Source organism: Miscanthus floridulus, chromosome 7 (genome assembly GCF_019320115.1).
Source record: "Miscanthus floridulus cultivar M001 chromosome 7, ASM1932011v1, whole genome shotgun sequence".
NCBI classification, from domain to species: Eukaryota; Viridiplantae; Streptophyta; class Magnoliopsida; order Poales; family Poaceae; genus Miscanthus; species Miscanthus floridulus.
This window is the reverse complement of record NC_089586.1, coordinates 11,964,860-11,990,196: the sequence shown is the minus strand read 5'-3', so window position 1 is coordinate 11,990,196 and position 25,337 is coordinate 11,964,860. Positions and strand designations below refer to the sequence as shown.

The 25,337-nt window shown below is 45.1% G+C and overlaps 2 protein-coding genes across 5 annotated transcripts; both read left to right on the top strand.

Annotated features, from left to right (window-relative positions):
- The first annotated feature begins 14,171 nt into the window (after nucleotides 1-14,171).
- LOC136466523 (cyclin-dependent kinase A-2) lies at nucleotides 14,172-18,697 on the top strand. Of its 3 annotated transcripts, XM_066464964.1 has the most exons (9): nucleotides 14,183-14,226; nucleotides 14,264-14,359; nucleotides 14,544-14,728; nucleotides 14,815-14,932; nucleotides 15,141-15,314; nucleotides 16,812-16,975; nucleotides 17,073-17,160; nucleotides 17,365-17,418; nucleotides 18,237-18,697. In XM_066464964.1, exons 2-9 carry the CDS (start codon nucleotides 14,351-14,353, stop codon nucleotides 18,324-18,326), a joined length of 882 nt encoding a protein of 293 aa, XP_066321061.1. In that variant the 5' UTR covers nucleotides 14,183-14,226; nucleotides 14,264-14,350; the 3' UTR covers nucleotides 18,327-18,697. The 3 variants fall into 3 exon arrangements, with proteins under 3 accessions (XP_066321063.1, XP_066321061.1, XP_066321062.1); XM_066464966.1 differs by having other exon boundaries at nucleotides 14,172-14,359; XM_066464965.1 differs by lacking the exons at nucleotides 14,183-14,226; nucleotides 14,264-14,359 and having other exon boundaries at nucleotides 14,511-14,728.
- Nucleotides 18,698-19,994: 1,297 nt separating this feature from the next.
- On the top strand, nucleotides 19,995-24,586 carry LOC136466522 (peroxisome biogenesis protein 16-like). Of its 2 annotated transcripts, XR_010761363.1 has the most exons (9): nucleotides 19,995-20,309; nucleotides 20,750-20,807; nucleotides 22,198-22,411; nucleotides 22,505-22,830; nucleotides 23,357-23,622; nucleotides 23,716-23,783; nucleotides 23,867-23,928; nucleotides 24,016-24,301; nucleotides 24,415-24,586. XR_010761363.1 is itself a non-coding variant. In XM_066464963.1 (8 exons), exons 1-8 carry the CDS (start codon nucleotides 20,241-20,243, stop codon nucleotides 24,075-24,077), a joined length of 1,125 nt encoding a protein of 374 aa, XP_066321060.1. In that variant the 5' UTR covers nucleotides 19,995-20,240; the 3' UTR covers nucleotides 24,078-24,333. The 2 variants fall into 2 exon arrangements, 1 of the variants encoding a protein (XP_066321060.1); XM_066464963.1 differs by lacking the exon at nucleotides 24,415-24,586 and having other exon boundaries at nucleotides 24,016-24,333.
- Nucleotides 24,587-25,337: the final 751 nt, after the last annotated feature.

The following is a 25,337-nucleotide window of genomic DNA, read 5'->3' as shown; positions in this document are numbered from 1 at the left end:
TATTTTATGCTAATGTCGGAAGTCCCGGGATCTGCGTCGGGACTCCCGACGTAGATCTGAACGGTTGGATTTTTACTTGGAGTATAAATACTCCTCTCTTCACTTCTAACCGTTACGGACTCATTTTCACAGTTGACTCACTTCGTGCTGAACCGCTCCCAAGCAACCAAAGCACCCCTCTCATTCCCCCTTTGCTCCAATCTTCGATTCCCTTAGTTTTTGAGTAAAAGGAGAGTGGATTAAGTGAGAGCATCACTTTGGAAAGCTTGAGCACTTGATTTCTTCGTCGAGCCGGTTGTTTTTGCGTCTATTACTCTTGGGGCTTTGCCCCTAGCCGGCTAGGCGTTGCCCTAGAGCTTCCATCTTGTGGAAGAGCCTTGGGAAGTTTGTATCACCCTTCGATTTCTTAGTGGAAAGCTCAAGTGACCTTTGTGGTCACTTTGAGAGAGGCAAGGAGGTGGAAAAGACTCTGACCTTAGTGGTCACCTCAATAATGAGGACGTAGGAGCTCCTTTGTGGGGTTGCCGAACCTCGGGATAAATCCTTGTGTCCCGCGTGCTTGTTGTTGTTGTTGTGATTGCTTGAGATTACTTGTATGTGTTTGTCTTCTTGTCTCCAAAATCTCGATTTTAGGGTTTGGACTCGATCTACGGTTTGGAGGCATTACGGCGTCAAGGGAGTGACCCAACATCTTCACCAAACCACTAAGAAGTGAGGTTGTAAGTTTATTTATCCGCAAAGTTAAATTTGGCACTGCTTTTGTAGTTCACGTAGGCGTCGGAACTGCTGACGTTTGCGTCGGAACTTCTGACAACGTCGGAAGTTCCGACCCAAACGTCGGGACTTCCGACAGTGGCTGACAGATTTGAACTTAGCATTTGCAGTAAATTTTTAGATACGCCTATTCACCCCCCCTCTAGGCATTGTTAGATCCTTTCAATTGGTATCAGAGCGAGGTTTTCTCTTTGCGTTTCACCACGTGAGAAGAAACAATGTCGGAGACCGACAAGATGCAAGCCGTTGCCATCGAAATGGCCAAGAAAATAGCTGAAGAGTTGATGAGTACTCAAGTCAAGCTCTTTCAAGATGAAATGAAAAAGATGCAAGATGAGATGAGCAAGTTGAAGGAAGAATTGAGCAAGAAGGTTGATGATGCAATAAGTGGCAAGAATGATATTAGTGACAAGAATGAAGCAAACAAAGATGCCGCTAGTGATATTGGAGCCGGTGAGCATGCTCCTGGAAAAGGAATATATTCACACATGAGTTTTGACTATGGACAAATCATGAAAAGTTCAACACTCCATACTCCGTCTGTCAATATTGGCAAGCCACCTCACTTTGATGGAACAAGATACACCGATTGGTCTTACAAGATGAAGATGCATCTAATAGCCGCAAGACTTTGGGAAGTTGTGGATGTTGGTGTGATGATTCCTACCGATGAAGATAGAGAGATAACTCCGGAAGAAGTGCACAACCTTCATCAAAATGCACAAGCCGTAGCATTGCTTGTGTCAAGCTTAGCTCCGGATGAGTTTAGAAAAGTAAATGGAATGGAAAGTGCAAAGCAAATTTGGGATACTTTGAAAGTATCATTTGAAGGAGATATAAGTGTGAGGAAAGGCAACATAGAGTTACTTCATGGTGAATTGGAAAGATTTGTATTCTTGCAAAATGAAACAACACAATCCATGTTTGATAGGCTCATGGCATTGGTCAACCGCATAAGAGCTCTTGGTAGCAACGAATGGGATGACAACAAAGTTGCTAGAAAGATGTTGAGAACCTATAGAGCCAAGAACAACATGCTAGCGTCCGTGATCATGGAAAGGCCCGGTTATGATGAGATGACACCTCAAGAAGTTCTTTCAAAGCTCAAGCATCATGAGTGTCTAGATGAAGATGCAATCAATGCTCACAATCAAAATCCTAATGCAATGGGATTCAACAAGAGTGTCGCCCTTAAAGCAACTCAACAACATGAAGGTCAAGTTTCAAGTCAAGAAAAGAAGAAGAAAGTGAAGGATGATTCCTCAAGTGGAGAAGAAGATTCCGATGCGGAGGTTGCATTTGTGATTAGAAATCTTAGAAAGTTTATGAAGAAGAAAAGCAATCGCAAGACCTATGGTGATGGTAAGAGAAGGTTCAAAAAGAGATTTTGCTATGGATGTGGTCAAGTTGGTCACTTCATAGCCGATTGTCCTAATGAGAAAAGGAAGCACAAGCATGACAAGGATGAAGATAAGAAGAACAAAAGCAAGAAGAGAGGTGAAGCTCATATTGGGGAAGAATGGGAGTCAAGTGATAGTAACTCAAGTGATGATGAGAAGAAGAAGAAGGGAGCCGCAAACATCGCCATCCACCACTCTTCTTCACCAACCATGATCTTCCCCTACTCAACTTCACCACCAAAGCTCTTCGCCAACCTATCTTCATCACCGAGGCTCTTCTCCAACCTCATCGACAACGACTACTACACTCCAACTTGTCTCATGGCAAAAGGGGAGAAGGTACATACTACACCCGTTTCCTCTAGTGATGAGTATGATAGTTGTGATGATAACATAGAAGAAATTGAAGCAACCATGATAAAGAAATTTGGTAAAAAGGCATTCACTAAAATAAAAATGCTAATGAAGAAATTAGAGAAGAGGGATAGATGCTTAGAGTTGCAAGGAGATATAATTACTCAAAAGAGAGAGAAAAACCTTGTACTTGAAGCATCTATCGCCGAGGAAAAGATGAAGGTTGAGAAGTTAACCGTTGAATTGTCTTTAGCCAATGACTCAATTAGGAAATTGACTAAGGAACATTCCACGGTTAATGATCAAATAGCTAGCCTTAAGAATGAAAAGAGTATAACTCAAGAAAGCCTCACAAGCTTGAAAGAAAAATATCAAAATCTTGAGCTAAACTATAGTACTCTTTGGGCTAGCACTTCAACTTCTCCTAAGGCAACCGAAGTCTCTAATGTCTCCACTAGTGATGGTTGTAAAAGATGCTATAAAATTGATGTAAATGCATATACAACTAACCTTGTTGAGTTAGAGAAGAAAAACAAGGAGATTCATAGGTTGGAGATGATATTGAAGAATGGGTGTAAGTGTCAAGAGCAATCTAACAAAACTATATACAAGTCATCAAGGCACCCATCGATCAAGGAAGACATTGACTATAATAGGTATGATGGAAAGGCAAATGGAAGGAATATAATAAATGGTGTACCTTGTGTGAAGTTCAACAAGGGCGTTGCTCTTGATGAGCTTATATGCAAGGCCAACAACAAGGTATACATTCCAAAGATTCAACCTACAAATACCAAGACAATCAAGACAAAGCAATCCGATGTCCTCAAGCCACAAGCACCACTTCCACGGTGCTATGCTAGTGACTATATGTGTTGTTGGGGCAAGGATGGCAAGATTGTGGTTAAGTATGTTGGTGCCCAAAAGAGAAAGGAAATTATGAGGAGTGTTTGGGTGCCCAAGTTTTATGTGACTAACCCCTTAGGACCCAAATCTTTTTGGGTACCTAAAACAAAAGCATAATTTGTTTTTGTAGGAATATTCCTCCGGTGGAACAAGTTGGGTGTTGGATAGTGGATGCACCAATCATATGACCGGAGAGAAGGACATGTTCACATCATTTCAACCAAGTCATGATCAAAGTGGAAATATTGTGTTTGGTGACAATGGAAAAGGTGAAGTACTCGGTTTGGGTAAAATTGCAATATCAAATGATAATTCCATTTCCAATGTCTTACTTGTGAATTCATTAAGATACAATTTGTTGTCCGTTTCACAACTTTGTGAGATGGGTTACAATTGTCTCTTTACAGATAAGGGTGTGGAAGTCTATAGAAGGGAGGATTCCTCTATTGCATTTACGGGTCATTTGAAGGGGAAACTCTATCTAGTTGATTTCACATCAAATAGAGTAAATCCCGAGACTTGTTTAATGGCAAAATCTAGCATGGGTTGGTTATGGCATCGCCGACTTGCCCATGTTGGGATGAGGAACTTGGCCAAACTTCAAAAAGGCGAACACATCCTTGGACTAACAAATGTTTCTTTTGAGAAAGATAGGATTTGTAGCGCATGCCAAGCGGGAAAACAAGTTGGAGCTAAACATCCCATCAAGAATGTTGTGACAACCGAAAGGCCATTGGAGTTGCTTCACATAGATATATTTGGACCCATCGCTTATATAAGCATTGGTGGTAACAAATATGGCTTTGTAATTGTTGATGATTATTCTCGTTTCACTTGGGTATTCTTTTTGCGTGAAAAGAGTGAAGTCCAAGGAATTTTCAAGAAGTTTGCAAAAAGAGCCCAAAATGAGTTTGATGTCAAAATCAAAAGAGTAAGAAGTGACAACGGGACGGAGTTCAAGAACACCAACATTGAAGAGTTTCTTGATGAAGAAGGAGTCAAGCATGAGTTTTCGGTTCCATACACTCCACAACAAAATGGTGTTGTGGAGAGGAAAAACCGAACGCTCATAGAAGCCGCAAGAGCAATGTTGGATGAGTACAAGACCCCAACTAATTATTGGGCGGAAGCAGTCAACACGGCATGTCATGCCATCAACCGCTCATATCTTCACAAGATAAGAGAGAAGACCGCCTACGAACTTCTAACCGGTAAAAAGCCTAAGGTGCACTACTTTAGAGTTTTTGGATCCAAGTGTTTCATACTTAACAAGAAATCCAAAAGTTCTAAGTTTGCACCAAAGGTTGATGAAGGTTTCATGCTTGGTTATGGTACTAACGAACATGGATATCGTGTTTTCAATAAAACCACCGGTTTGATTGAGATAGCGGTAGACGTGACTTTTGATGAAATCGACGGCTCTCAAAAAGAGCAAGTCAATGTTGAGAATGTAGGTAATGAGGAAGCCCCACATGAAGCAATCAAGAAGCTTGCTATTGGTGAAGTGAAGCCCGTTGAAGATGAAGATGAAGACCATGTTGTGCGTAATGATCTTGATCCAACCATTCATCATGTTTCATCAAATGAACATGGTGAAGCCTCCGCAACAAGAAATAATCAAGATGGGAGATCAAATGAAGCACAAGGTCAATCTCATGAAGATGGTGTCAACAATGAGCGAGCTCAACCACAACTCAACAATGAAGAAAGAAGTGAAGTCAACCCTCCGCAAGCTCATGATTGTGATCTTCCAATCAATCATGACTGTGATGATGATGATGATGATGGCCCTATCCAAAGATCAACTCAAGTGCCACATCCTAGAGTGCATCAATCCATTCAACGGGATCATCCCGTTGATAACATATTGGGGAGCATTCGACGAGGGGTAACTACACGTTCCCGTTTAGCAAGTTTTTGTGAATATTACTCGTTTGTTTCTCCTTTGGAACCTCGTAGGGTGGAAGAGGCACTTGATGATCCGGATTGGATGATAGCCATGCAAGAGGAGTTAAATAACTTCACTCGGAATGAAGTCTGGTCCTTGGTGGAAAGACCCAAGCAAAATGTGATTGGAACCAAGTGGGTTTTCTGCAACAAGCAAGATGAGCATGGCGTGGTAACAAGGAACAAGGCAAGGTTGGTGGCTCAAGGATTCACTCAAATTGAAGGCTTGGATTTTGGGGAGACCTATGCACCGGTGGCTAGGCTAGAATCAATTCGTATTCTACTTGCCTATGCCGCCCATCATGATTTCAAGTTATATCAAATGGACGTGAAGAGTGCATTTCTCAATGGCCCCCTATCCGAGTTGGTGTATGTGGAGCAACCACCGGGCTTTGAAGACCCCAAGTATCCAAACCACGTCTACAAGCTCGACAAGGCGCTCTATGGGCTCAAACAAGCCCCTAGAGCTTGGTATGATTATTTAAAGGATTTCCTACTCAAACAAGGTTTTGAGATAGGAAAGGCCGATGCTACTTTGTTTACTCGCAAAGTCAATAATGATATCTTTGTTTGCCAAATATATGTCGATGACATAATATTTGGTAGTACTAATGTGGCTTTTTGTGAGGAATTTAGTAGGATTATGACAAATAGGTTCGAGATGTCCATGATGGGAGAGTTGAAGTTCTTTCTTGGATTTCAAATCAAGCAACTCAAGGATGGCACGTTCATAAGTCAAACCAAGTACACCAATGACATGTTGAACAAGTTTAACTTGGACAAGGCCAAGCCCATCAAGACACCCATGCCAACAAATGGACATCTTGATCTTGATCAAAGAGGAAAGGACGTCGATCAAAAGGTATATCGCTCCATGATTGGATCACTCCTTTACCTTTGTGCATCTAGGCCCGATATTATGCTTAGCGTGTGCATGTGTGCAAGATTTCAAGCTAATCCGAAAGAATGTCATTTGATGGCCGTTAAGAGAATTTTTCGGTATTTAGTGCACACTCCTAATCTTGGCTTGTGGTATCCTAAGGGCTCCACTTTTGAGTTACTTGGCTATTCCGATTCGGATTATGCCGGTTGCAAAGTAACCCGAAAGAGTACTACCGGAACTTGCCAATTTATTGGTCATTCCTTGGTGTCTTGGAGCTCTAAGAAGCAAAATTCCATTGCTTTGTCCATCGCCGAAGCCGAGTATGTGGCGGCCGGCGCTTGCTGTGCCCAATTACTTTGGATGAAGCAAACACTAAAGGACTTTGGATGTGAGTTAACCAAGATTCCACTTTTGTGTGACAACGAGAGTGCCATTAAATTGGCAAACAACCCCGTAAACCACTCTCGAACAAAGCACATAGACATTTGGCATCATTTTTTGAGAGACCACGAAGCCAAAGGAGATATCGCCATTCATCATGTGAGCACCGAAAAACAATTAGCCGATATCTTCACAAAGCCCCTAGATGAGTCAAGATTTTGTGCTTTGAGGAGTGAACTAAATATCATTGATTCTCGTAACGTGGCTTGATCCCTTGCACACACATTTTGTTTGATCTAGTTAAGAGAAAAGAATTGTGAAAACATTGTATGTCACTTTCAAAATCTACTTTGTAATTTTCATGAGTGACTATTGTTTTGTATTGGATGAATGAAATCTAGTCACCTGTGAAAATCTTAGTGTCCATCATATTTTTGCCCCACATGATAGAGCGAGTACAGGTTAAGGTGTTTTTCTGTTTCCCTGCGTCGGAAGTCCCGACTTTCGTCGGAAGTCCCGACGGCCGGGAGTCCCGGCTCGCGCCGGAAGTCCCGACCGCCGGAAGTCCCGGCGTGCGCCGGGAGTTCCGACGCAGATCTGACTGTGCCGGATTCGTTACCCGCCTCCTTTATAACCGGCCCCCGTTTTTTTTACTGCGGTTTCTTTTCCTCTACCGACGTCGACGCCGCCCTGGCTCCTCCTCGCGCCGCCCCATCGCGCCCTCCCCTCCCACCGCCACCCCACCTCGTCCTCGGCCTCCTTCTTTCTTCCACCGCCGCCGGAGGTTTTGCCGGTAGTGCTGACCGCCCTCCCTCCCTCCCTTCCTCCTTCCACCGCACGTGCCCTCGGTTTCTTCGGATTGGGGTGTTCTTGTCATTGGTGTGGAGGTGATTCCATTGGTGGAGGAGATTGTGCCCGTGGATTTGTTCGTCGACGACTGCGATTTGGTTCTCTTCATCTCTTCCGTTCTCGTTTCAAGGTACTACCATGGTGTTCTAACCCTAAATCCAATGTACCTTTTGCTTTGCCTCTATTCTTTCTTCCTCTCTACTCCTCTATCTCCCTTGTTTGGATGTGTGTCGTGATTTGAAGCCCCATGAATGGGATGGTCACCGTGTGCGCCAGAAGTCCCGGTGACCGTCGGGAGTTCCGACCGTCGGAAGTCCCGACGTACGCCGGAACTCCCGGCTGTCGGAAGTCCCGACTTTGGCCGGGACTACCGACCCTATGGTGACCACTCCATTCCTGTTTCTTCACTTCTCGATGTTCGTTCACCTCTCCTTGTTTTGTTTCTTAGTTCCATTTTGTGTTCTACGCAGTCATGGAAGGTGGTAGTAGTCCCTCGCGCCATCGGGAAAAGCGTTCCAAGAAGACTCAAGATCGTGCCACTGTTCCCAAGCCGCCTGGCCGCACCAAGGAGTCTTACTCGCGTGGTGGTGCTGGTGGTTCCCATGGCCGTGGCCGTGGCGACCAGGGGTCTTCTGCTGCTGCCCCTCCTCCTGCTCCTGCTCCTGCTCCTGTTGGGGCTGAGCCGATGGTTGATGAAGAAGAAGAAGCGTTGGACCGTGCCGGACGCACCCTTGCTGTTCCACCGCCTCGCACCCCGTCTCGTGGTCCGTCGGGGACAAGTCAGCTCGTTCCTTTCACCGAGGTGTCGCCGATCATGAGGGAGCCCTCCATGGCTCCGAATCCGGCTGGTGGATGGACTCCTCCCCTTCCAGTGGATTATCAGCACCGTGTCAGGGACATCCGGTACAACAGAGGAAGGAACCTATATGTAGAGGATGAGAAAGATCTCCGCCTTGAGTATCGTTTCTGGCACCCCTTCCATTATGATTTCTATGATTCCATTCTTTATCGGAAGTTTTTGAAGAAGAAGGAGCCACCGGTCCTTCAGATGAAGTGCATTGATGCATATTCTCTTGGCAAGTACAAGGAACCCGAGCTGGAGCAGATGGTTCGAGATATAAAATCAATGGGGCTGTACTACCTGCTACAGTTTAGGAAGAATTGGAACAACGAGCTGATTTGTCAGTTTTATGCTTCTTATCATCATGAGAGAGACCAGACCGGTGCCGTGGACATTATTCACTGGACCACTAAAGGCAAGCACTATAAGGTGGACTTCGTCAATTTCTCTCGCCTTCTAGGTTTGGGTCACAGCGACCGGAGTGCCAATGAGTTGACTGAGTATGAGGATCTTGCTTTGGAGGAATATCAACACATGTATCTTGAGGGCCACAGAGCTGATGGACAGGCCACATTTCTGAAGCCATATTATTATGTTCTGAACAACATCCTGAGACAGATATTGTATCCGAAGGTAGGTGACTCCACCTTCCTTCGTGATGATTCCCAGAAGGTGCTTCAGAGATTTGGAGATGAGTTTGAGAAGTTCTCCATCAGTCGATACATTTGGAACAAGATCCATGATGCTACTGAGGATCCGGTAAAGCATCTTCCCTATGCTCCGTACATCATGCATATCATAGAGCAAGTATCCGGCATCCGTTTTCCCTATGACTCTCAGCATAAGCTCCTCAAGATATCCAACAAGACCTCTATCGTTGCCGCTAGAGAACTCAAAGAACAAGCTGGGGCAGCCCAAGCTAAAGGGAAAGGTCCATCGGCTTCTCGCTCTCACCGTGGTGCTGCCACCACTACTGCTGCTGCTGCTGCTCGCTCATCCAGCGATGAGCCCCTGTCTTCGTCCTCCTCCGGAAAGAAGCCCAACAAGTTCAAGTTTCTCATGACCTACATGTTTGGACAGTGTTGTGCTAGTGCTCAGCGTGAGAACGACATGCAAGAGCGGCTATATCGGTTGGAATAGCAAGCAGGCATTGTATCTTCCCCTCCGCCGCCATTTGTGCCTCCTCGTGATCCGTTGGCTTTATATGATGAGGCTTGTGCGGCGTACGAAGATGATGCTTCTTCTCGCCCACATGGCAAAGGGAAAGCAACTGAAGACGATGAGGAATATCAAGAGGAAGAAGATGATGAAGAAGACGACGATGATGAGGAAAGTGACCAAGGCGATGATGATGACTCCGATGATGAGTAGTTGGTTTCTCATGCGGCCTACCCCTTTTGGCACTTGTTGACAAAGGGGGAGTATTAGGCTTTGATTTATTGTAATAAGTTAGTTGGTCTTTATGTTTTGGAACTTTAAAACCTTTAGCGTGTATGAACTTTGTCGTGTGGTGGCAACCGTGTGATGGACAACTATCTATTTATATGTGTGTGATGGATGATTGTAGGATAAGTAATGTTTTAATCTATCTTATTTGCTTGTGCTTATCTCTACCTGTCATGATGAATGTTTTTGTATGGCCATGTATTGCTTCAAGTTTCTACTTTGAAATCTTGGCCATCATATTTACTTGTTGTGTGAAATAACATGTCATATTGCATCTCTTTTCACGTCTATATACTTGTTCACACACACTTGTTGCACCCCACGGATTACAAAATTTAGGGGGAGCTTTTGTCTTGGTGCATGCAAAGCATGTATACATGAGTCCAATTGAAATCCAAATTCATGCATACATCAAGGGGGAGCTCTCCATAAATTTTGGGGTTCAAAAAGCTTTAAATTCTTTCATTCCTATAAAAGCCTAAGTTGGTTGTCATCAATTACCAAAAAGGGGAGATTAAAAGTGCATTTGCCCCCTATGTGGGTTTTGGTGTATTGATGACATCCAAATTAGGGACTAATGTGATCTTAATGAGATATGTTGCAGCTATTAGTCCCATGAAAGATTCAAAGAGTTGATAAAGATGAAATGGTATCCCTAAATTTTTGAAGCTGTAAAGGCGGACGAATTCAAAACGATCTCCAAAGGTTTTAATTTTGGTTTTGAGTTTAGGATCCGCCGCACTATAAAGAGGGATGCAAGCTTGGTTGGTCTGAGGAAGATAGAGTGCTCAAGCATTTAAATAAAATCAAAATTGTGTCACTCTAGTACTTCACGAGCACATAGAATAATTTTCTGTGACTTTCGGTGTCGGAAGTCCCGACGTAAGTCGGAACTCCCGACAGTCGGAAGTCCCGACCTAAGCCAGGGGTCCCGGCACCTGTGTTTCTGACTGCTCGCTGTCTGTGCACGTCGGAAGTCCCGACGTTCACCGGGAGTTCCGACCGTCGGAAGTCCCGACGTTCACCGGGAGTTCCGACACTGACCTGACCCAAGCCGGGAGTCCCGGCCTCAGCAGTGCTGGCTGTTTGATTAACTGTGCACGTCGGAAGTCCCGACGATCGTCGGGAGTTCCGACCGTCGGAAGTCCCGACGTTTGCCGGGAGTTCCGACACTGACTTTCACCCGTGGACTTCTGACCCTTTGGGAACAGTATTTTATGCTAATGTCGGAAGTCCCGGGATCTGCGTCGGGACTCCCGACGTAGATCTGAACGGTTGGATTTTTACTTGGAGTATAAATACTCCTCTCTTCACTTCTAACCGTTACGGACTCATTTTCACAGTTGACTCACTTCGTGCTGAACCGCTCCCAAGCAACCAAAGCACCCCTCTCATTCCCCCTTTGCTCCAATCTTCGATTCCCTTAGTTTTTGAGTAAAAGGAGAGTGGATTAAGTGAGAGCATCACTTTGGAAAGCTTGAGCACTTGATTTCTTCATCAAGCCGGTTGTTTTTGCGTCTATTACTCTTGGGGCCTTGCCCCTAGCCGGCTAGACGTTGCCCTAGAGCTTTCATCTTGTGGAAGAGCCTTGGGAAGTTTATATCACCCTTCGATTTCTTAGTGGAAAGCTCAAGTGACCTTTGTGGTCACTTTGAGAGAGGCAAGGAGGTGGAAAAGACTCCGACCTTAGTGGTCACCTCAACAACGAGGACGTAGGAGCTCATTTGTGGGGTTGCCGAACCTCGGGATAAATCCTTGTGTCCCGTGTGCTTGTTGTTGTTGTTGTGATTGCTTGAGATTACTTGTATGTGTTTGTCTTCTTGTCTCCAAAATCTCGATTTTAGGGTTTGGACTCGATCTACGGTTTGGAGGCATTACGGCGTCAAGGGAGTGACCCAACATCTTCACCAAACCACTAAGAAGTGAGGTTGTAAGTTTATTTATCCGCAAAGTTAAATTTGGCACTGCTTTTGTAGTTCACGTAGGCGTCGGAACTGCTGACGTTTGCGTCGGAACTTCTGACAACGTCGGGAGTTCCGACCCAAACGTCGGGACTTCCGACAGTGGCTGACAGATTTGAACTTAGCATTTGCAGTAAATTTTTAGATACGCCTATTCACCCCCCCCTCTAGGCATTGTTAGATCCTTTCATATAGTCTCATAAAAAAATAGTGAGGTGGAGAGTGAGGAAAGAGTTTGGAGGAGATGTCAGCTTGTCGATGCTTTCTCTATGGCTTGTACCTTGATGGATCCAAGTTCTATCTGAGCTTGCCTCTGAGATTTCTCTGTTAATCAACTTTTGATTCAAGTAAGCTTCTTGTTTATTTTATTCATCGGGTTCACAACTCATTTGAGTGGTTTATTCTTTACTCGGAAAGAGTAAAGTAGTAATTATAGCGTAAGCGTGGTGCTTAGACTCTGGTTACCTGTGGATGCATCATACATTTCAAATCGATGGTAGCTCACGAGGGTGACTCTTATAGCCTCATTGAATCTTTTGTAGTCCACCTCCTGTTTGTAGGGCAAGTAGGACGCGGTTACTATGAAAAGCGTCTTTTGCTGGTGTCTTTCCTTAAGAAATGTCCCCAGTTGAATAGTAGAAGACAACATACCCAAGTCAGACCTAGAGAACTTTAGTTTTTCTCTCTACGCTCCTATTTATCTTAACCTTGTTGCTACATCCAGTTGAGTTAGACTATGGTTAGTCTCACATGTTTTCCTGTGGATACGATACTTGGAATACTTTCGGGTGAAGGTTCCAGCGGTATCCATGCTTTGTGGATTTATCCGTGTACGTTAAATATACCAACAGTGGGCGCGTAGCTGCGCAACAGATGGCCGACGATGTTGCGACGCAGGTAGAGGCTGCAAGCACTCCATGTCGCGCGTGTGAGTCGGCGATCGTGGCCACGTCGCCATAGTGCCGGCAGTCCAGCACCGCCCCTCCTAGCGCCGCACACGAGACGGTGGCCCCGCACCCCCGCTATGGTCCCCAGATGAGCCGACGAGCATGGCCATGGCCGACCACGTCATCCTGTACAGACCAGATCCCGCATTAGGTCTACAAAGACCGAGGACATGAGGAGCATGCGAAGCGCCATGCCGCCTTGGTGCCCTCATGCCCCCGGCGTGGGGGATGAGGTCCTAGGCGCGGAGGCCAGAGGAGAAGGCGGGCGCATCCGGCGACGAGCCCACGCTGCGCCCAAGTGGAGCGGCAACGCCAACAGCCGATCGCCAGCGGCGGCGGATGGCCCGTACGAGGGGGGCACTGTGGAAGATGCGGGAGAGACGGTAGGGATTCATTCTTGAGAGAGGAGAGGAGAGAAGAGAAGAGGTTAAATGCAAAAATGCTTGTCACGTTACTATTAAAAATAAGTCGCCGAGAAAGCAACGTTTTCTTCTCGGCTCAGCACCCCGACCACCACGACGCACTGTTGATTTCTTTCGTGGCCTCTCCTAATAGCAACACTTAGTACCACAACCCCGTTAGAAGACCATCAGCATTTTGTTCTAACTCAAATTCATTTAAATTTAAATAGCAATATACATAAATAAAACATTAAAGATATATACTCTACGTAATACCTCAAACCAAAATCTACTCTATTAATACATGCACAGCATGTTTCTTGCTGGTGCCTTTGAAAAAATTCCTTGAACGAAAATAACAATATATTAAGCAAAGCTTATGAAAAAAGTTGAATTATGACATTTATATAAACAAACAAACAAACACATATCTCCGATCAAATAGAATACTCCCCTGTCTCTAAATATCTATCGTTTTCGCTTTTTAGAAACAACTTTGATTAAATATATATTTAAAAAATATTAATATTTATAGTAAATAATTAGTATGATTAGAAAGATCTTAAATTTAGTTTTTTAATAAATTTATTTGAAGATATAACCGTTGCATATATTTTTTTTAGATCGAGTCAAATTTACGACTTGCAGGGACGGAGAGTAGTACTCTACAGTAACAAGATCCGGTTTGGCACGGTTCCAAACTGATGTAGTGCACGGAGTGATCGGAATCGCAGGCTCGGCGGAGCTAGGCAGCTAGCAGAAGGCCCGGCAAACAAAGCCTGTAATCCAATGAAGTGACGGCGTGATGGCAGGCGAGAGCAATAATGGCCGGGGCAACGGCAACCGCGCAAGGTCACGTGCACAGGACACCCAGCCCCGAGCTGAGCTGAGACGTGACCTGGCAGACGCCGTCCCGTCCCCGTGTCGAAAATAACTTGGCGGCACGGCATTTGGGTGACGCGGTGACGCCCGGCCCCCGCGCCCGCGCCCGCGCCCGGGCGGGCCACATGACGTACGTGATCGATTTCATTTCGATCTCGTCTTTTCGTTTTTAAATGACAGCGGCGACGCCCACGAAAGCCACAAGAGAAGAGGGACGCAGCAGAAGGCAAGGCAGCCACCCACCAGTCGCTGAGGCCGGGCTCAACTCGAGTCCACACGCACCACCCGCAGGTCCCAGACTCCCAGTCCCCATCCACCACCACTCCTCCCCTCGCCGCCGCCGCCAGTTCCCGTCCGATCCGGCCGGATCGCCCCGCCATGGACCAGGTGAGCGCGCCCGCCGTCTCCGATCGCTCCGCTACTGCCACCCTCCCCCCTCCCCTCCCTCCCTCCCTTCTCGACCTGCCGCAGTCGCGCGCGGCGGCGAGCGAGCTCTGTATCTGTATGTATGTGATGTGATGTGATGTGATGTAATGTAACGCGGGCGGCGGGAATGAATGGTGTGCCGCAGTACGAGAAGACGGAGAAGATCGGGGAGGGAACGTACGGGGTGGTGTACAAGGGCAAGGACCGCCACACCAACGAGACGATCGCGCTCAAGAAGATCCGCCTCGAGCAGGAGGACGAGGGCGTCCCTTCCACCGCCATCCGCGAGATCTCCCTCCTCAAGGAGATGCAGCATCGCAACATCGTCAGGTACTTACTACTGCTAAAAATTGCCCCGGCCCGGGCGTTGCCGTTGATAAGCTACCTGCTGCTGATGCGCTCGCGCTGCCGTGCAGGCTGCAGGACGTTGTGCACAACGACAAGTGCATCTACCTCGTCTTCGAGTACCTCGACCTCGACCTGAAGAAGCACATGGACTCCTCCGCCGACTTCAAGAACCACCGCATAGTCAAAGTCAGTCTCTCCTCCTCCCTCCTCCCTCCTCCCTCTCCCTTTGCTTTGAATTGAGCCGCCGTACGCCACTGCTGGTGCCGTACCAACTACTATCACTCGACACAGTGATTCCGTTGACGAGGCTGTGACTGTGAATGATAGTAATTGCGAAATATGAAGAAATGCAAATTTTAATGCCGGAATATGCTCCCTGTGCTGTGCCGTGCAGTCCTACCTCTACCAGATTCTGCGGGGCATCGCCTACTGCCACTCCCACCGCGTGCTCCACCGCGATCTCAAGCCGCAGAACCTGCTGCTTGATCGCCGCAACAACATCTTGAAGCTCGCCGACTTTGGATTGGCGAGGGCGTTCGGCATCCCTGTCCGGACTTTCACTCATGAGGTACGATTTCACTCACACCCTGATGACATGCTGTCGGTCTGGTAGTAGGCTGACTTAAGGTGCCTGTATTAGTCAATCCGTGGTAGCTGTGAAATTGCCATGACATGTTGTTTAGCGTATTGGAGAAGGAATGCAGTTACTCGCTCATGAACGCCATGAAAAATGCTATCGTCGTCGCCTTTGTTTGTTGCACAGAAGTTTGTAATTGTTCAATTCGTTAGGCCAGATGCATATGCGTTTCTTCATTTTTAGATAATGGAACAAGGTTCCAGCCTCTACCAACATATGCGTTTCTTCATGGCGTACTGGTACCACTGTCTTAATCGCTTGCACGCTTTTCGTATTGTGCAGACTGTTTTGTAACTGCCAGTAACGCCTTTCCCGTGTGCTTTTGTGTAGTGCGCCTTAAGCTTGTTTACCTTTGCCGTTTGCATATGACAGAGAAACTGAGCAAGCATTGAAGCTAATAATGGACACATCTACATAGGCTTTTATTTATTTATATAAAATTGGAAAGGCCGTTACGAAGGAGAGCTCTAGGACAATAACCGAATTTGTCATCTGCTTGGTGATAGTGCAGTACGAGACGACAGCATTCTTGGGTAATTTAAAATTATTGTTGCCTTTGGATTGGTGATAGTGCTGACTTTGGATTGGCAAGGGCATTCGGCATTCCTGTCCTGACTTTTACTCAAGAGGTACATTTTACAGCTGGACAACATGTTATTTGTCTGGTACGCTGACTTAAGGTATCTGCCTGAGTTAAGCCATGGCAGATTAAAATTTGTCTTACCATGTTAGCATCCTGGCAAAGGAACACTGTTACAAAATGCTTTAGTTGTTGCCTTAGTTGCACAACTGTTTGTAATTGTTCAGTTTGTTAGGCCACATGCATATGTATTTCGTCATATGGCGTACTGATACCACTGTCTGACTGGCTTGAATGCTTTTCATATTTGTGCAATGACTACTTGTAACTGCCAGTAACACTATTTGCGTGTGCTTTTCTGTAGTACGCCTTCAGATTGTTTACTTTTGTCATGTGCACACAACAGAGCAAGTATTGTTGTATTGAAGCTAAAAATGGAAAGAGAAACGGAACACACGTTTATGCATATACATATCTAAACTGGCCTTTGTATAAACTGGAAATGCTGTTAAGGAAGTTCTAAAAAAATCACTCATCTGCTTGGCGATAGTGCAGTTGTGGTGATCATTGTTGCCTTTGTTGCATAACAAATCGTAATTGCCAGTTCGTTAGGCTACATGCATATGATTTTCTTCACATGGCGTACCAGTACCACTGCCTGACTCATTCGCGCACCTTTCATATTTGTGCGAAGGCTATTTAGTAACTGCCGGTAACACCATTCCCGTGGGCTTTTCTGTAGTACGCCTTAGGATTGGTTACTTTGTCCTGTGCATACGACTATTACCATGATGTTCTACATCTTCTCCTTTTGTCATCATTTGATTGGAACTGAACTTTTTTATTAGGTGGTGACACTTTGGTATAGAGCACCTGAAATTCTTCTTGGTGCAAGGCATTATTCCACCCCTGTTGACGTGTGGTCAGTTGGTTGCATTTTCGCTGAAATGGTGAACCAGAAGCCACTTTTTCCTGGTGATTCTGAGATTGATGAGCTGTTTAAGATTTTCAGGTCTTATTTACAAGAGTTGTTCAAGCTTTCTTTAGTCTGTTGCATGCTGCAGAAAAAATATCTTATCTGGGTTGTGCATCCTCTTCTGTTCATGCAGAATTTTGGGTACTCCAACTGAAGAAACATGGCCAGGTGTTGCTTCATTACCTGATTACAAGTCAACTTTCCCAAAGTGGCCATCTGTGGTAAATAATAATCAAGTCCTTTTTATTGTTGCAAACAGTGGGGGTAGGGTTTTGAGTTGTGAGTGTGGATGAAAACTTGTACTGTGTTCTGCTCGGTTAATCTGTTACAGATAAGTTTGGGATCTCCTTTTTGCTTGTGTATGCGGGTAATTCAACATTACAGTGATAACCATTTTTGGCTCTAACACGAGGTTCATGCTGTAGGATCTTGCAACAGTGGTCCCAACACTTGAACCGGCAGGAATCGATCTTCTATCTGTAAGTCAGATTCATGAATTCTTTGCATTTTCTACTTATGTTCTCCACTTTTCCTTACTCTGCAAGATCACCTTCTACTTTTTCCCCATGCCATTAGTTTTTCTAAGTGAATAGATGACATGGCCTTCTTTGTGGGGTTATATGAAGGCTGAAAATCTGTTTGCGTTTGAGTAGCCCAAGGTTTCATCCACTGGGAGAAGAGGGAAATGGAAACCTAGCGATAGGTTTCTACCCTTTTTTTTGGGTCATGTCTCTATGCACTTACAATATTGCATCATTGAGGCTGCAACCTGCAAATGTTTTAACTTGAGGTTCAGCCTAATCCGTGCACAAATTCCCTCTTTTCCCTAGCACATATTTGCTATCTTTGGATACACCTGCGCTTGTGGGGCTGCAAGTGCACCCGGATTGTAGCATTTAGGCATCTCTTCCAATATTGGTTTAGACTCATATTGTCTTCAAACATGTGAATCTAAATGCACAGGGGTCATTTTTTTGACCAGGTATTGCAATTTTCCTAGTCTAAGGACAGTTGTAGCACTATTTACACTGGGTAGGGGTCATTTTTTGTAACTGGAATCTTGCAGCTGCATTGCTTTTTGTACAACTGCCAGTAGTACATGATTCCCTTTCATGTACGTCCTGTGTTACGCTTACACTTACACCACATGATGATTTGCTACATGTCAACCCCACAGAACATAATCAGACTGGGCGATTGCATTATTCGCTCACGCTAGCCATTCATTTCACTGCCCCGAATTCTGTACGATTGTATCAGTGCGCACCTTGACATCTCCCCACCGTTGTTCTTGCAGAAGATGCTGCGGCTAGATCCCAGCAAGAGAATCAACGCCCGTGCCGCCCTCGAGCACGAGTACTTCAGGGACCTCGAGCACGCCTACTAGATGGATGAACCGTTCATTCCCGTCCCTTGCCCTGCCCCTCTTCTGTAAATTAAGGTCGCAATGCTTGGGCCCGGCGAGTACCCATTTTGTCCGCTGCGTTAATCTATAGTAAGACTAAGATGGTGTACTGTGCTATCCCGACAATGCACCTTTCTTTGATTTTTGGCTGTGTAGAGAAATGAGAACGGTGATCCGGAGATCGATCCCTGTTCCACGGGATCCCTAGCTATGTCGTGGTTTCGCCCAGTTTTGTCTATCTATATGTCAATGTCGACACCGGCATCCTCTTTCTTGAACCTGGATGGCCGGATGCCGGATTCCGGTGGAAAGAGAGCTTCTCTGGTTCAAGTTGGTACGGGTATGCTTGGCTGTGTCTGCTGTCACCGTCTGTTAGCTGATGTATGTAATGGTGTGTTTCTGATGCTCGGTAGCGGTAAGCAACGTGGTCGGTCGCCATCAATGGGATCTGATCTGACGCTGTGCCCGTTGACCTGTCGCCTTGAGATCACTGGTCAGCGATCGATCTGGTGCCCGGCATTTTTTTAACCGAATTGGCACGATCTCGCCTGATCCTGACATGAATTTGGCAGTTGAGAAATGCCATTGTTGGGTACACCGTACACCCATGCTCTGCTCACGTTGCAGACCTCACATGCGATGCGGTGTGGTGTGGACTTGGGGTGGACGCGTAGTGGAGTTCAGCTCATGTGCAGTTGTTGGCTATGCAAAGCTGCAGCTGCACCTGCACCATAGACATGGAGTGGTCACTGCGATTGCGAATTGGACCGACCGGACCATGTGAACATCTTTACTAGTAGTACATCATGTTTCTCAAAAAAAAAAAAAGTAGTACGGCATCACATCGCTTTGGTTGTTGGTTGGGCCTGGTCAATTTCGCATGAATTGCATGTTATGTTAGCAGTACAACAAATCGCATGGCCTGGCCTGGTTGTGTTGGGTACTTGCAGCCTGTTCGGCAAGCCGTAAACGATCATAGATTATTTATTGTTGACTGATTTAGTGTGAGAAAAAAATACTATTCTAGCTGAAAATTTACAATTATTTACGACTAAGCGAACAGGTTGTTGGGTGTTGCAGCGGGGCGGATGGATGGCGGGAGACGATACAAGACAACCAAGTAAAAGCAGGGAGAGCGACGTAGCATGGCTTCCTCTGCAATTCGTTAGTACATGTACGGTAATGGATGCGGTGCTAAACTGCTACTCCGTTCTTTTTAAATTATAAGATGCTTTGGCTTTTACAGATATGTTGTATTTACTATACACGTAGATGTATACTATATCTAGATACATAGTAAAGTCAATGTATATAGAAAAATCAAAACGTCTTATAATTTGGGACGGGTCTAGTAACTGCTAAAGCATCAGCTAATTACATTCCCTAGTCCACACCAAACTTGACCAGAGTTACCCATTTCTTTTCCACCAGCGCAATTGTACAGAAAATCTCACATGACTTAATTTATTTTTACGGGAGAAACACAGTCAACACGAAAAATCGAAATCTACTCCCGTAATAAAAAGCAAAAAGAAGAAAAAGGAGCTTAAAATCAAATCGAATCAGCTGCGCAGGCGGCCCCACCAGTCAGAAGCTAACCATACCAGGCTGACGCCGTCACAGGTCACACGTCTTTACTAGAGAGAGAGAGAGAGAGAGAGAGACGGAGAGAGCCAATCCTCCCTTCCCATCCCGACCGCCGCCCCACCTCCTCCGCGGCCGCCTCGGAGTCGCCGCGATTCCACCCGCCCCCGACGACTCCGATCGCAGGGGCATCGTCCTCACTCCTCGGCCATCTCGCTCTTCCGTCCTCTTCAGCAGCTTCTGCGTGGGGGAGAGGCGGTGGCGCCCGAACCGGCGTCGTCGTCGCCATCGCTGACGCCGCTGCCAGCCGCCATGGAGGCGTACAAGCTCTGGGTGCGCAGGAACAGGGACCTCGTCCGCTCCCTCGAGTCCCTCGCCAACGTAAACCCCCGATCCCGCTTCCCGCTCTGCTTCCCTCACGATCATTTTCTGCTCTCCGTTGGTCCCGTGAGCTTAGTCCGTCGTCGATTCGGGGATGATGTGCTTGCTATGCTAATAGATAGGGGTGTGTCCGTGTGTGTCTCGCTTGGGGTTCGCTGAGCTTGAATCGCGCGGTCTCGTGGGTGGTCGGGGTCTACTCGGTTGGGGTCTACGCGAATTCATGTGATTGTGATTCCGCTCGTCCTCGCGACTTCAGGCCTTGTTCCTCATCACGGATGAATACTGGCTTTGCGTTTCCTTTGCAAATTTCTCTAGGTTCTGCTCTACGTTGCTGGATGCCTGTTTTGGAGGTTACAGATTTTGTATCGCAGCTGCTTTAGCTAATCGATATGAGGCCTAGGAGTTGCCACTTTGCTTATGCTTGCTTCAACTCTTTTCAGGGGCTGACATGGATTCTCCCAGAGCGCTTCGCCAACTCTGATATCGCGCCGGAAGCAGGTGCTCTCAATGGTCCTTCCTTCAGTTTGGAGTAACATTTAGTTCCACTCTGTGGTTTTTGCTATCTGAATATATTGCTGGTCATGTATATGTTTACTGTCTCATAGATTTGGATTTTGAGCTGTATCAGTGCGTTATCTTTGTTAATTCAAGCCTTTAAAGTGTCATCAAACTGTGTGAACTGGTAATGATATGGAAAATAGGAGCTGCAATTGCCATGCTGCAAATATATTGTGTGCTGCTAGAAGTAAAACATATTGAACAACAACAACATCTCCATTAGAATGGCTAGGTTTAACGTTGGCTCGCCACGCCTATCACAACCTATTGACTGTTAAGATATATGGATACCCAGATTTCAAATTATGGGCGGGTAAAGTTGACGAGTGCATGTCGCATGTGGTTTCACGTGTCAAAGCCCCCCTTTCCTTCCATAATGATTAATAAGTGACGTTATATAGACAACACATGGCGACAAAAAAATTGACAACTGTCTTTCATATTGGGTCATGTTTCCTATTTGGGTGTTACCGTTACCGTTACTATAACTGCTTTCCTAGGTTTCTGCGATCTCATGTCTGCATTCACGGAGTGATACATGATCTTTTCTGCTTGAGGCCAAAATGTGATCAATATCGTTGTGCCAAAATAATCTGTTTGTTACAGTACCACCCAAGTGCAAACTGCAAACCATCTTTTCCTGTTTGATATTGCTCTAAAATCACCTAGGTTCCAGAAGTCCAGTGTGCTACCATGGTCGCTATGTGAGTTATTTCATAAAGGAAATGAATGTTATTTGCTACTATCATGCCATTTATTTCTATGGAACTCATTTAGTCATATACAGCTGCCTAGGGTGGCCTTAGCACTAGACTGATTAAGCTTATTTCAGAATTTGTGTTCACGTTTTTATCCTGGCATCTTCCATTGTTACCTAAAAAGAATCACAGGTGTTGTATGCTCATTTTTTGCTATTCGATGTAAGAGACCATTGGAATATGTTTTACTGACTATTCTGAATAAGCCTTAGTGTTTAATATTTCTGTATTGAGCATGTATGTTTTGCTTCAAGGTATTATGCCTCAGGGAATCAAATTCTTTGCTATTACTAAAAATATATAATTGCATACTGTTTGCCCAACTATTTTGGTACTAATCTGAGATAAGATATTGTAGAGCTTAGCTCTTGAATTTACTATAATCTTGTCTAGGTGACTCAATTCCCTATGCAATAAATCAATATTTTGTTCAGTGTGTAACATATGCATACTGATATGATAATGTTTTCAAGAATCAAAGACATTGTTTACAGTTTTGATTGAGGGAAGTCTGTTCTGAGTGCTATATGTTTGATTTCTTCACATTAACTCACACTTCATTGTCTGAACAGTATATGCACTACTGGGTGTTGTGAGTTCTGTCAATCAGCACATAATTGATGCACCCACTGAGAATCACTCCTTTGCCTCCAAGGAGCAATCTATCCCATGGGGTCTTGTTGTCTCTGTACTAAAGGATGTAGAGGCGGTTGTTGAGGTTGCTGCCCAGCACTTTGTTGGCGATGATCGCAAGTGGAGCTTTCTTGCTGTTACGGAAGCAGTGAAGTAAGACAGTTTTTTTTTTTTCCCTGGTTAGTTGCATATCTACCTGTGTTGTTCAGAGTCAGACAAAATGATAACAATTATGCAATATTTCAGAGCAGGTGTCAGGTTAGCTGCTTTTCGGGAAAGTGGATACAAGATGCTCTTACAAGGAGGGGAGGTGGCAAATGAAGAAGAGGTGACCGTTCTTGAAAATAACTATGGAGTAAATGGTAATGGAGTTCCAGCCATCTATCCGATGGATGGACATGCCGGAAATGGACACAAAGCTATGACCAAGGGTCTGGATGGAAAAAATGGATTTGTATCTAAGAGTCTTGAGAAAAGGGCAGTAGCTGCTTTGAACAAATTTGGCGAGAATGCAAAAATGATGTCTGATCCTATGTGGATGCGGAGGCTCCAGCCTACTCCTGAGCCAACTGGTAATAAATTTTAAACTACGAAGAAGTTCCATTTTTGGCCTCTAACTATCATGACAGTCCGATTGTGGTCCCCAAACTCAAAATACCACACAACTTGGCCCTTCAGCTGTTTTGAAGCTGATTTTTGCTGATATGGCGATGGTTTTGCCATCTAGGATGGGTTTATAATTTTATATTATGCACAACGTCCAGCCCTAGATTGAGAAAAAAAAAGAGAACCAAATTTAATGGTGAAACCATCCTACGTGGTATTCAGACCTACTGCTGGCATGGTGAAACCGTCACCACGTCAGCAAAAACCACCTTCAAAACAGCTGAAGGGCCAAAAACAAATGGTTTGAATAGTTGAAGGGCCAAAACTTTCTGATATTTGAGTTTGGGCCAAAATAGGATCATCGTGATAGTTCAAGTTCAAGGGCCAATAATTGACTGCCATCTATTTAATTATCTTGATATTTCTGCTTGATACTTCTGGGTCTATGGTTTTTCTTTTCTTATAGTGAGTTAAACCTTCTGTGCTGTGCAGTGATGGTGGCTGAGAAGCCAACTTTGGCAAGCATTTGGTCTGCTAAAGGGGGTACTGGGCGCTTATTTGTTTTAGGGGAGGTTGTTCACATATTCAGGCCACTTTTGTATGTACTTCTGATCAGAAAGTTTGGAATCAAATCATGGACCCCATGGTTAGTGTCGCTAGCTGTGGAACTCACAAGTCTAGGCATCCATTCCCATGTGACCGATCTGAGTCACAGATTAGGGAAAGTGCATCAGCTCAGTTCTGCTGAGAGGGATGAGGCAAGTTGATTTCAGTTCTCTAACTAGTTAGATTTTGTTTCATTTTATCCTCACTGTTGTTGAACTAGCTATTCTTTGGTTTGATTCCATCAGTTGAAAAGGCGAAAGATGATGTGGGCCCTTTATTTGATGAGAGATCCTTTCTTTGCCAGTTACACCAAGTAATGAACACCCTGCTCTAAGAAGATCGTTGCTTGATTGAAATTGAACCTTCTATGCTCATGCCTGCATTGTGTCCTGACAGGCGTCATCTCCAGAAGGCTGAACAGGTGCTGAATCCGGTGCCATTGATTGGCTTCCTTACAGGTATGTATGCCTTGTTCATGCCTTTGATGTATTTGTGTTCCGTGAAAGCACATTGCAATAAGCCTTTTGTTGCTTGATTCATCGCAGGGAAACTTATAGAGCTACTGGAGGGTGTTCAGACAAGATATACATACACATCAGGTTCATAGAGATGGCCAGTCCGAGCTTGCTGCTTGCCTCTCGATTTGCCCTGGAGGACCTGTGCTTTGTGCGAGTTGGCTGATGGGTTTTGTTGAATGGCTGAGAACTTGTGCCCAAACCTGAAACATGTACTGCCGTTTCTTTGCCAAATGTGGCATCCTTGTCTTGTGGATGCGAAGCTGCAGCGCAGCCACTTCGTCTATGACGGCAGATGAGAGAATTCAGAATCTAAGTATATAGTAAATACTGGTTTAACGCTAAGAATTGGCGTATTTACCATTTATCATGAATGACTTATTGCCTTGTTGGAAAATATATGTCTAAAATAAATTTGTTCTTTAACAGCGAAATTTGGATGCCAGTAAGCTTAGAGGTAAGTGATGGTAACACTGATTTATGCCTGAATCAGATCAGGATCTTGAAAGTTTATCTGTATTGCTCATTGTTAAAATGGGATTAAGTAGATCAAGGCACATCCAAATGGGCATTATAAATACCAGAGAACACAAGGTTTGTTTTAATTATCACTGAAAAACTTCGCGTTTTACCCCAAAGGCAACCGCAATTTGGCAGTGGGCAAAGCGAAGGATCAACAATCCTTGTAAGATTTTTTTTTTATACGTGAGGTCAGCTCCATTTCCATTCCAGAATAATGGAAATACAATTGTTCAGAAGTAATAGACAGAGCAAGAAAGGAGAATGAACACACGATTCAGCCACATCTGGACCAGGCTTCTGATTCAGGGACCGAGCCAGATGTAAGGCGACCGTGTACAGGAGACATCCAACTCAAACAACAGCTCGAAAATGATCCACTACTTTATTACACATATGTAGTTTCCATCAGAAAGCGCACAAAACTTTAGACGCCCTTCAAGCTTTAGTGGTGCGCCCCCTTCTTTGTCTTCCTTTGGTGCTTCCTTCAGCTGCACCTGTCTTTCCGGGCCGAGCATTATGTCTAGACCTTCAATTAACATCTCTCTATCCACCTCCAGGTATATCCCTGTCCAGTATCACATAAAAGCACATGCATAACACAACACTTCAGCAGGATGTTTAATCATTTTATTTTCAAAGCAAGCTTTATTTCTTGTTTTCCATATTGCCCAGCAAATTGCTGCAATGCCAAACACATGGAATTTGGGAGCATTTGGGGAACCATTTCTTAATCCAAGCCCAAGCCTGTTTCATATTGAGAGTTCTGTCAGATGCCCCAAGTCTGAAAGCAATAATGGACCAAATAACTTTAGCTACCAGGCAAGAGAAGA

What these genes read in the sequence shown, in the direction of transcription:
- LOC136466523 (XM_066464965.1), top strand. Translation starts at nt 14,526, where the DNA reads ATGAATGGTGTGCCGCAGTACGAGAAGACGGAGAAGATCGGGGAGGGA. An exon ending in GAGCTGTTTAAGATTTTCAG is followed by an intron (nt 16,976 to 17,072) that starts GTCTTATTTACA and finishes CTGTTCATGCAG; the next exon opens with AATTTTGGGTACTCCAACTG. An exon ending in TCCCAAAGTGGCCATCTGTG is followed by an intron (nt 17,161 to 17,364) that starts GTAAATAATAAT and finishes TTCATGCTGTAG; the next exon opens with GATCTTGCAACAGTGGTCCC.
- LOC136466522 (XM_066464963.1), top strand. Translation starts at nt 20,241, where the DNA reads ATGGAGGCGTACAAGCTCTGGGTGCGCAGGAACAGGGACCTCGTCCGC. An exon ending in CCCTCGAGTCCCTCGCCAAC is followed by an intron (nt 20,310 to 20,749) that starts GTAAACCCCCGA and finishes AACTCTTTTCAG; the next exon opens with GGGCTGACATGGATTCTCCC. An exon ending in GCTGTTACGGAAGCAGTGAA is followed by an intron (nt 22,412 to 22,504) that starts GTAAGACAGTTT and finishes GCAATATTTCAG; the next exon opens with AGCAGGTGTCAGGTTAGCTG.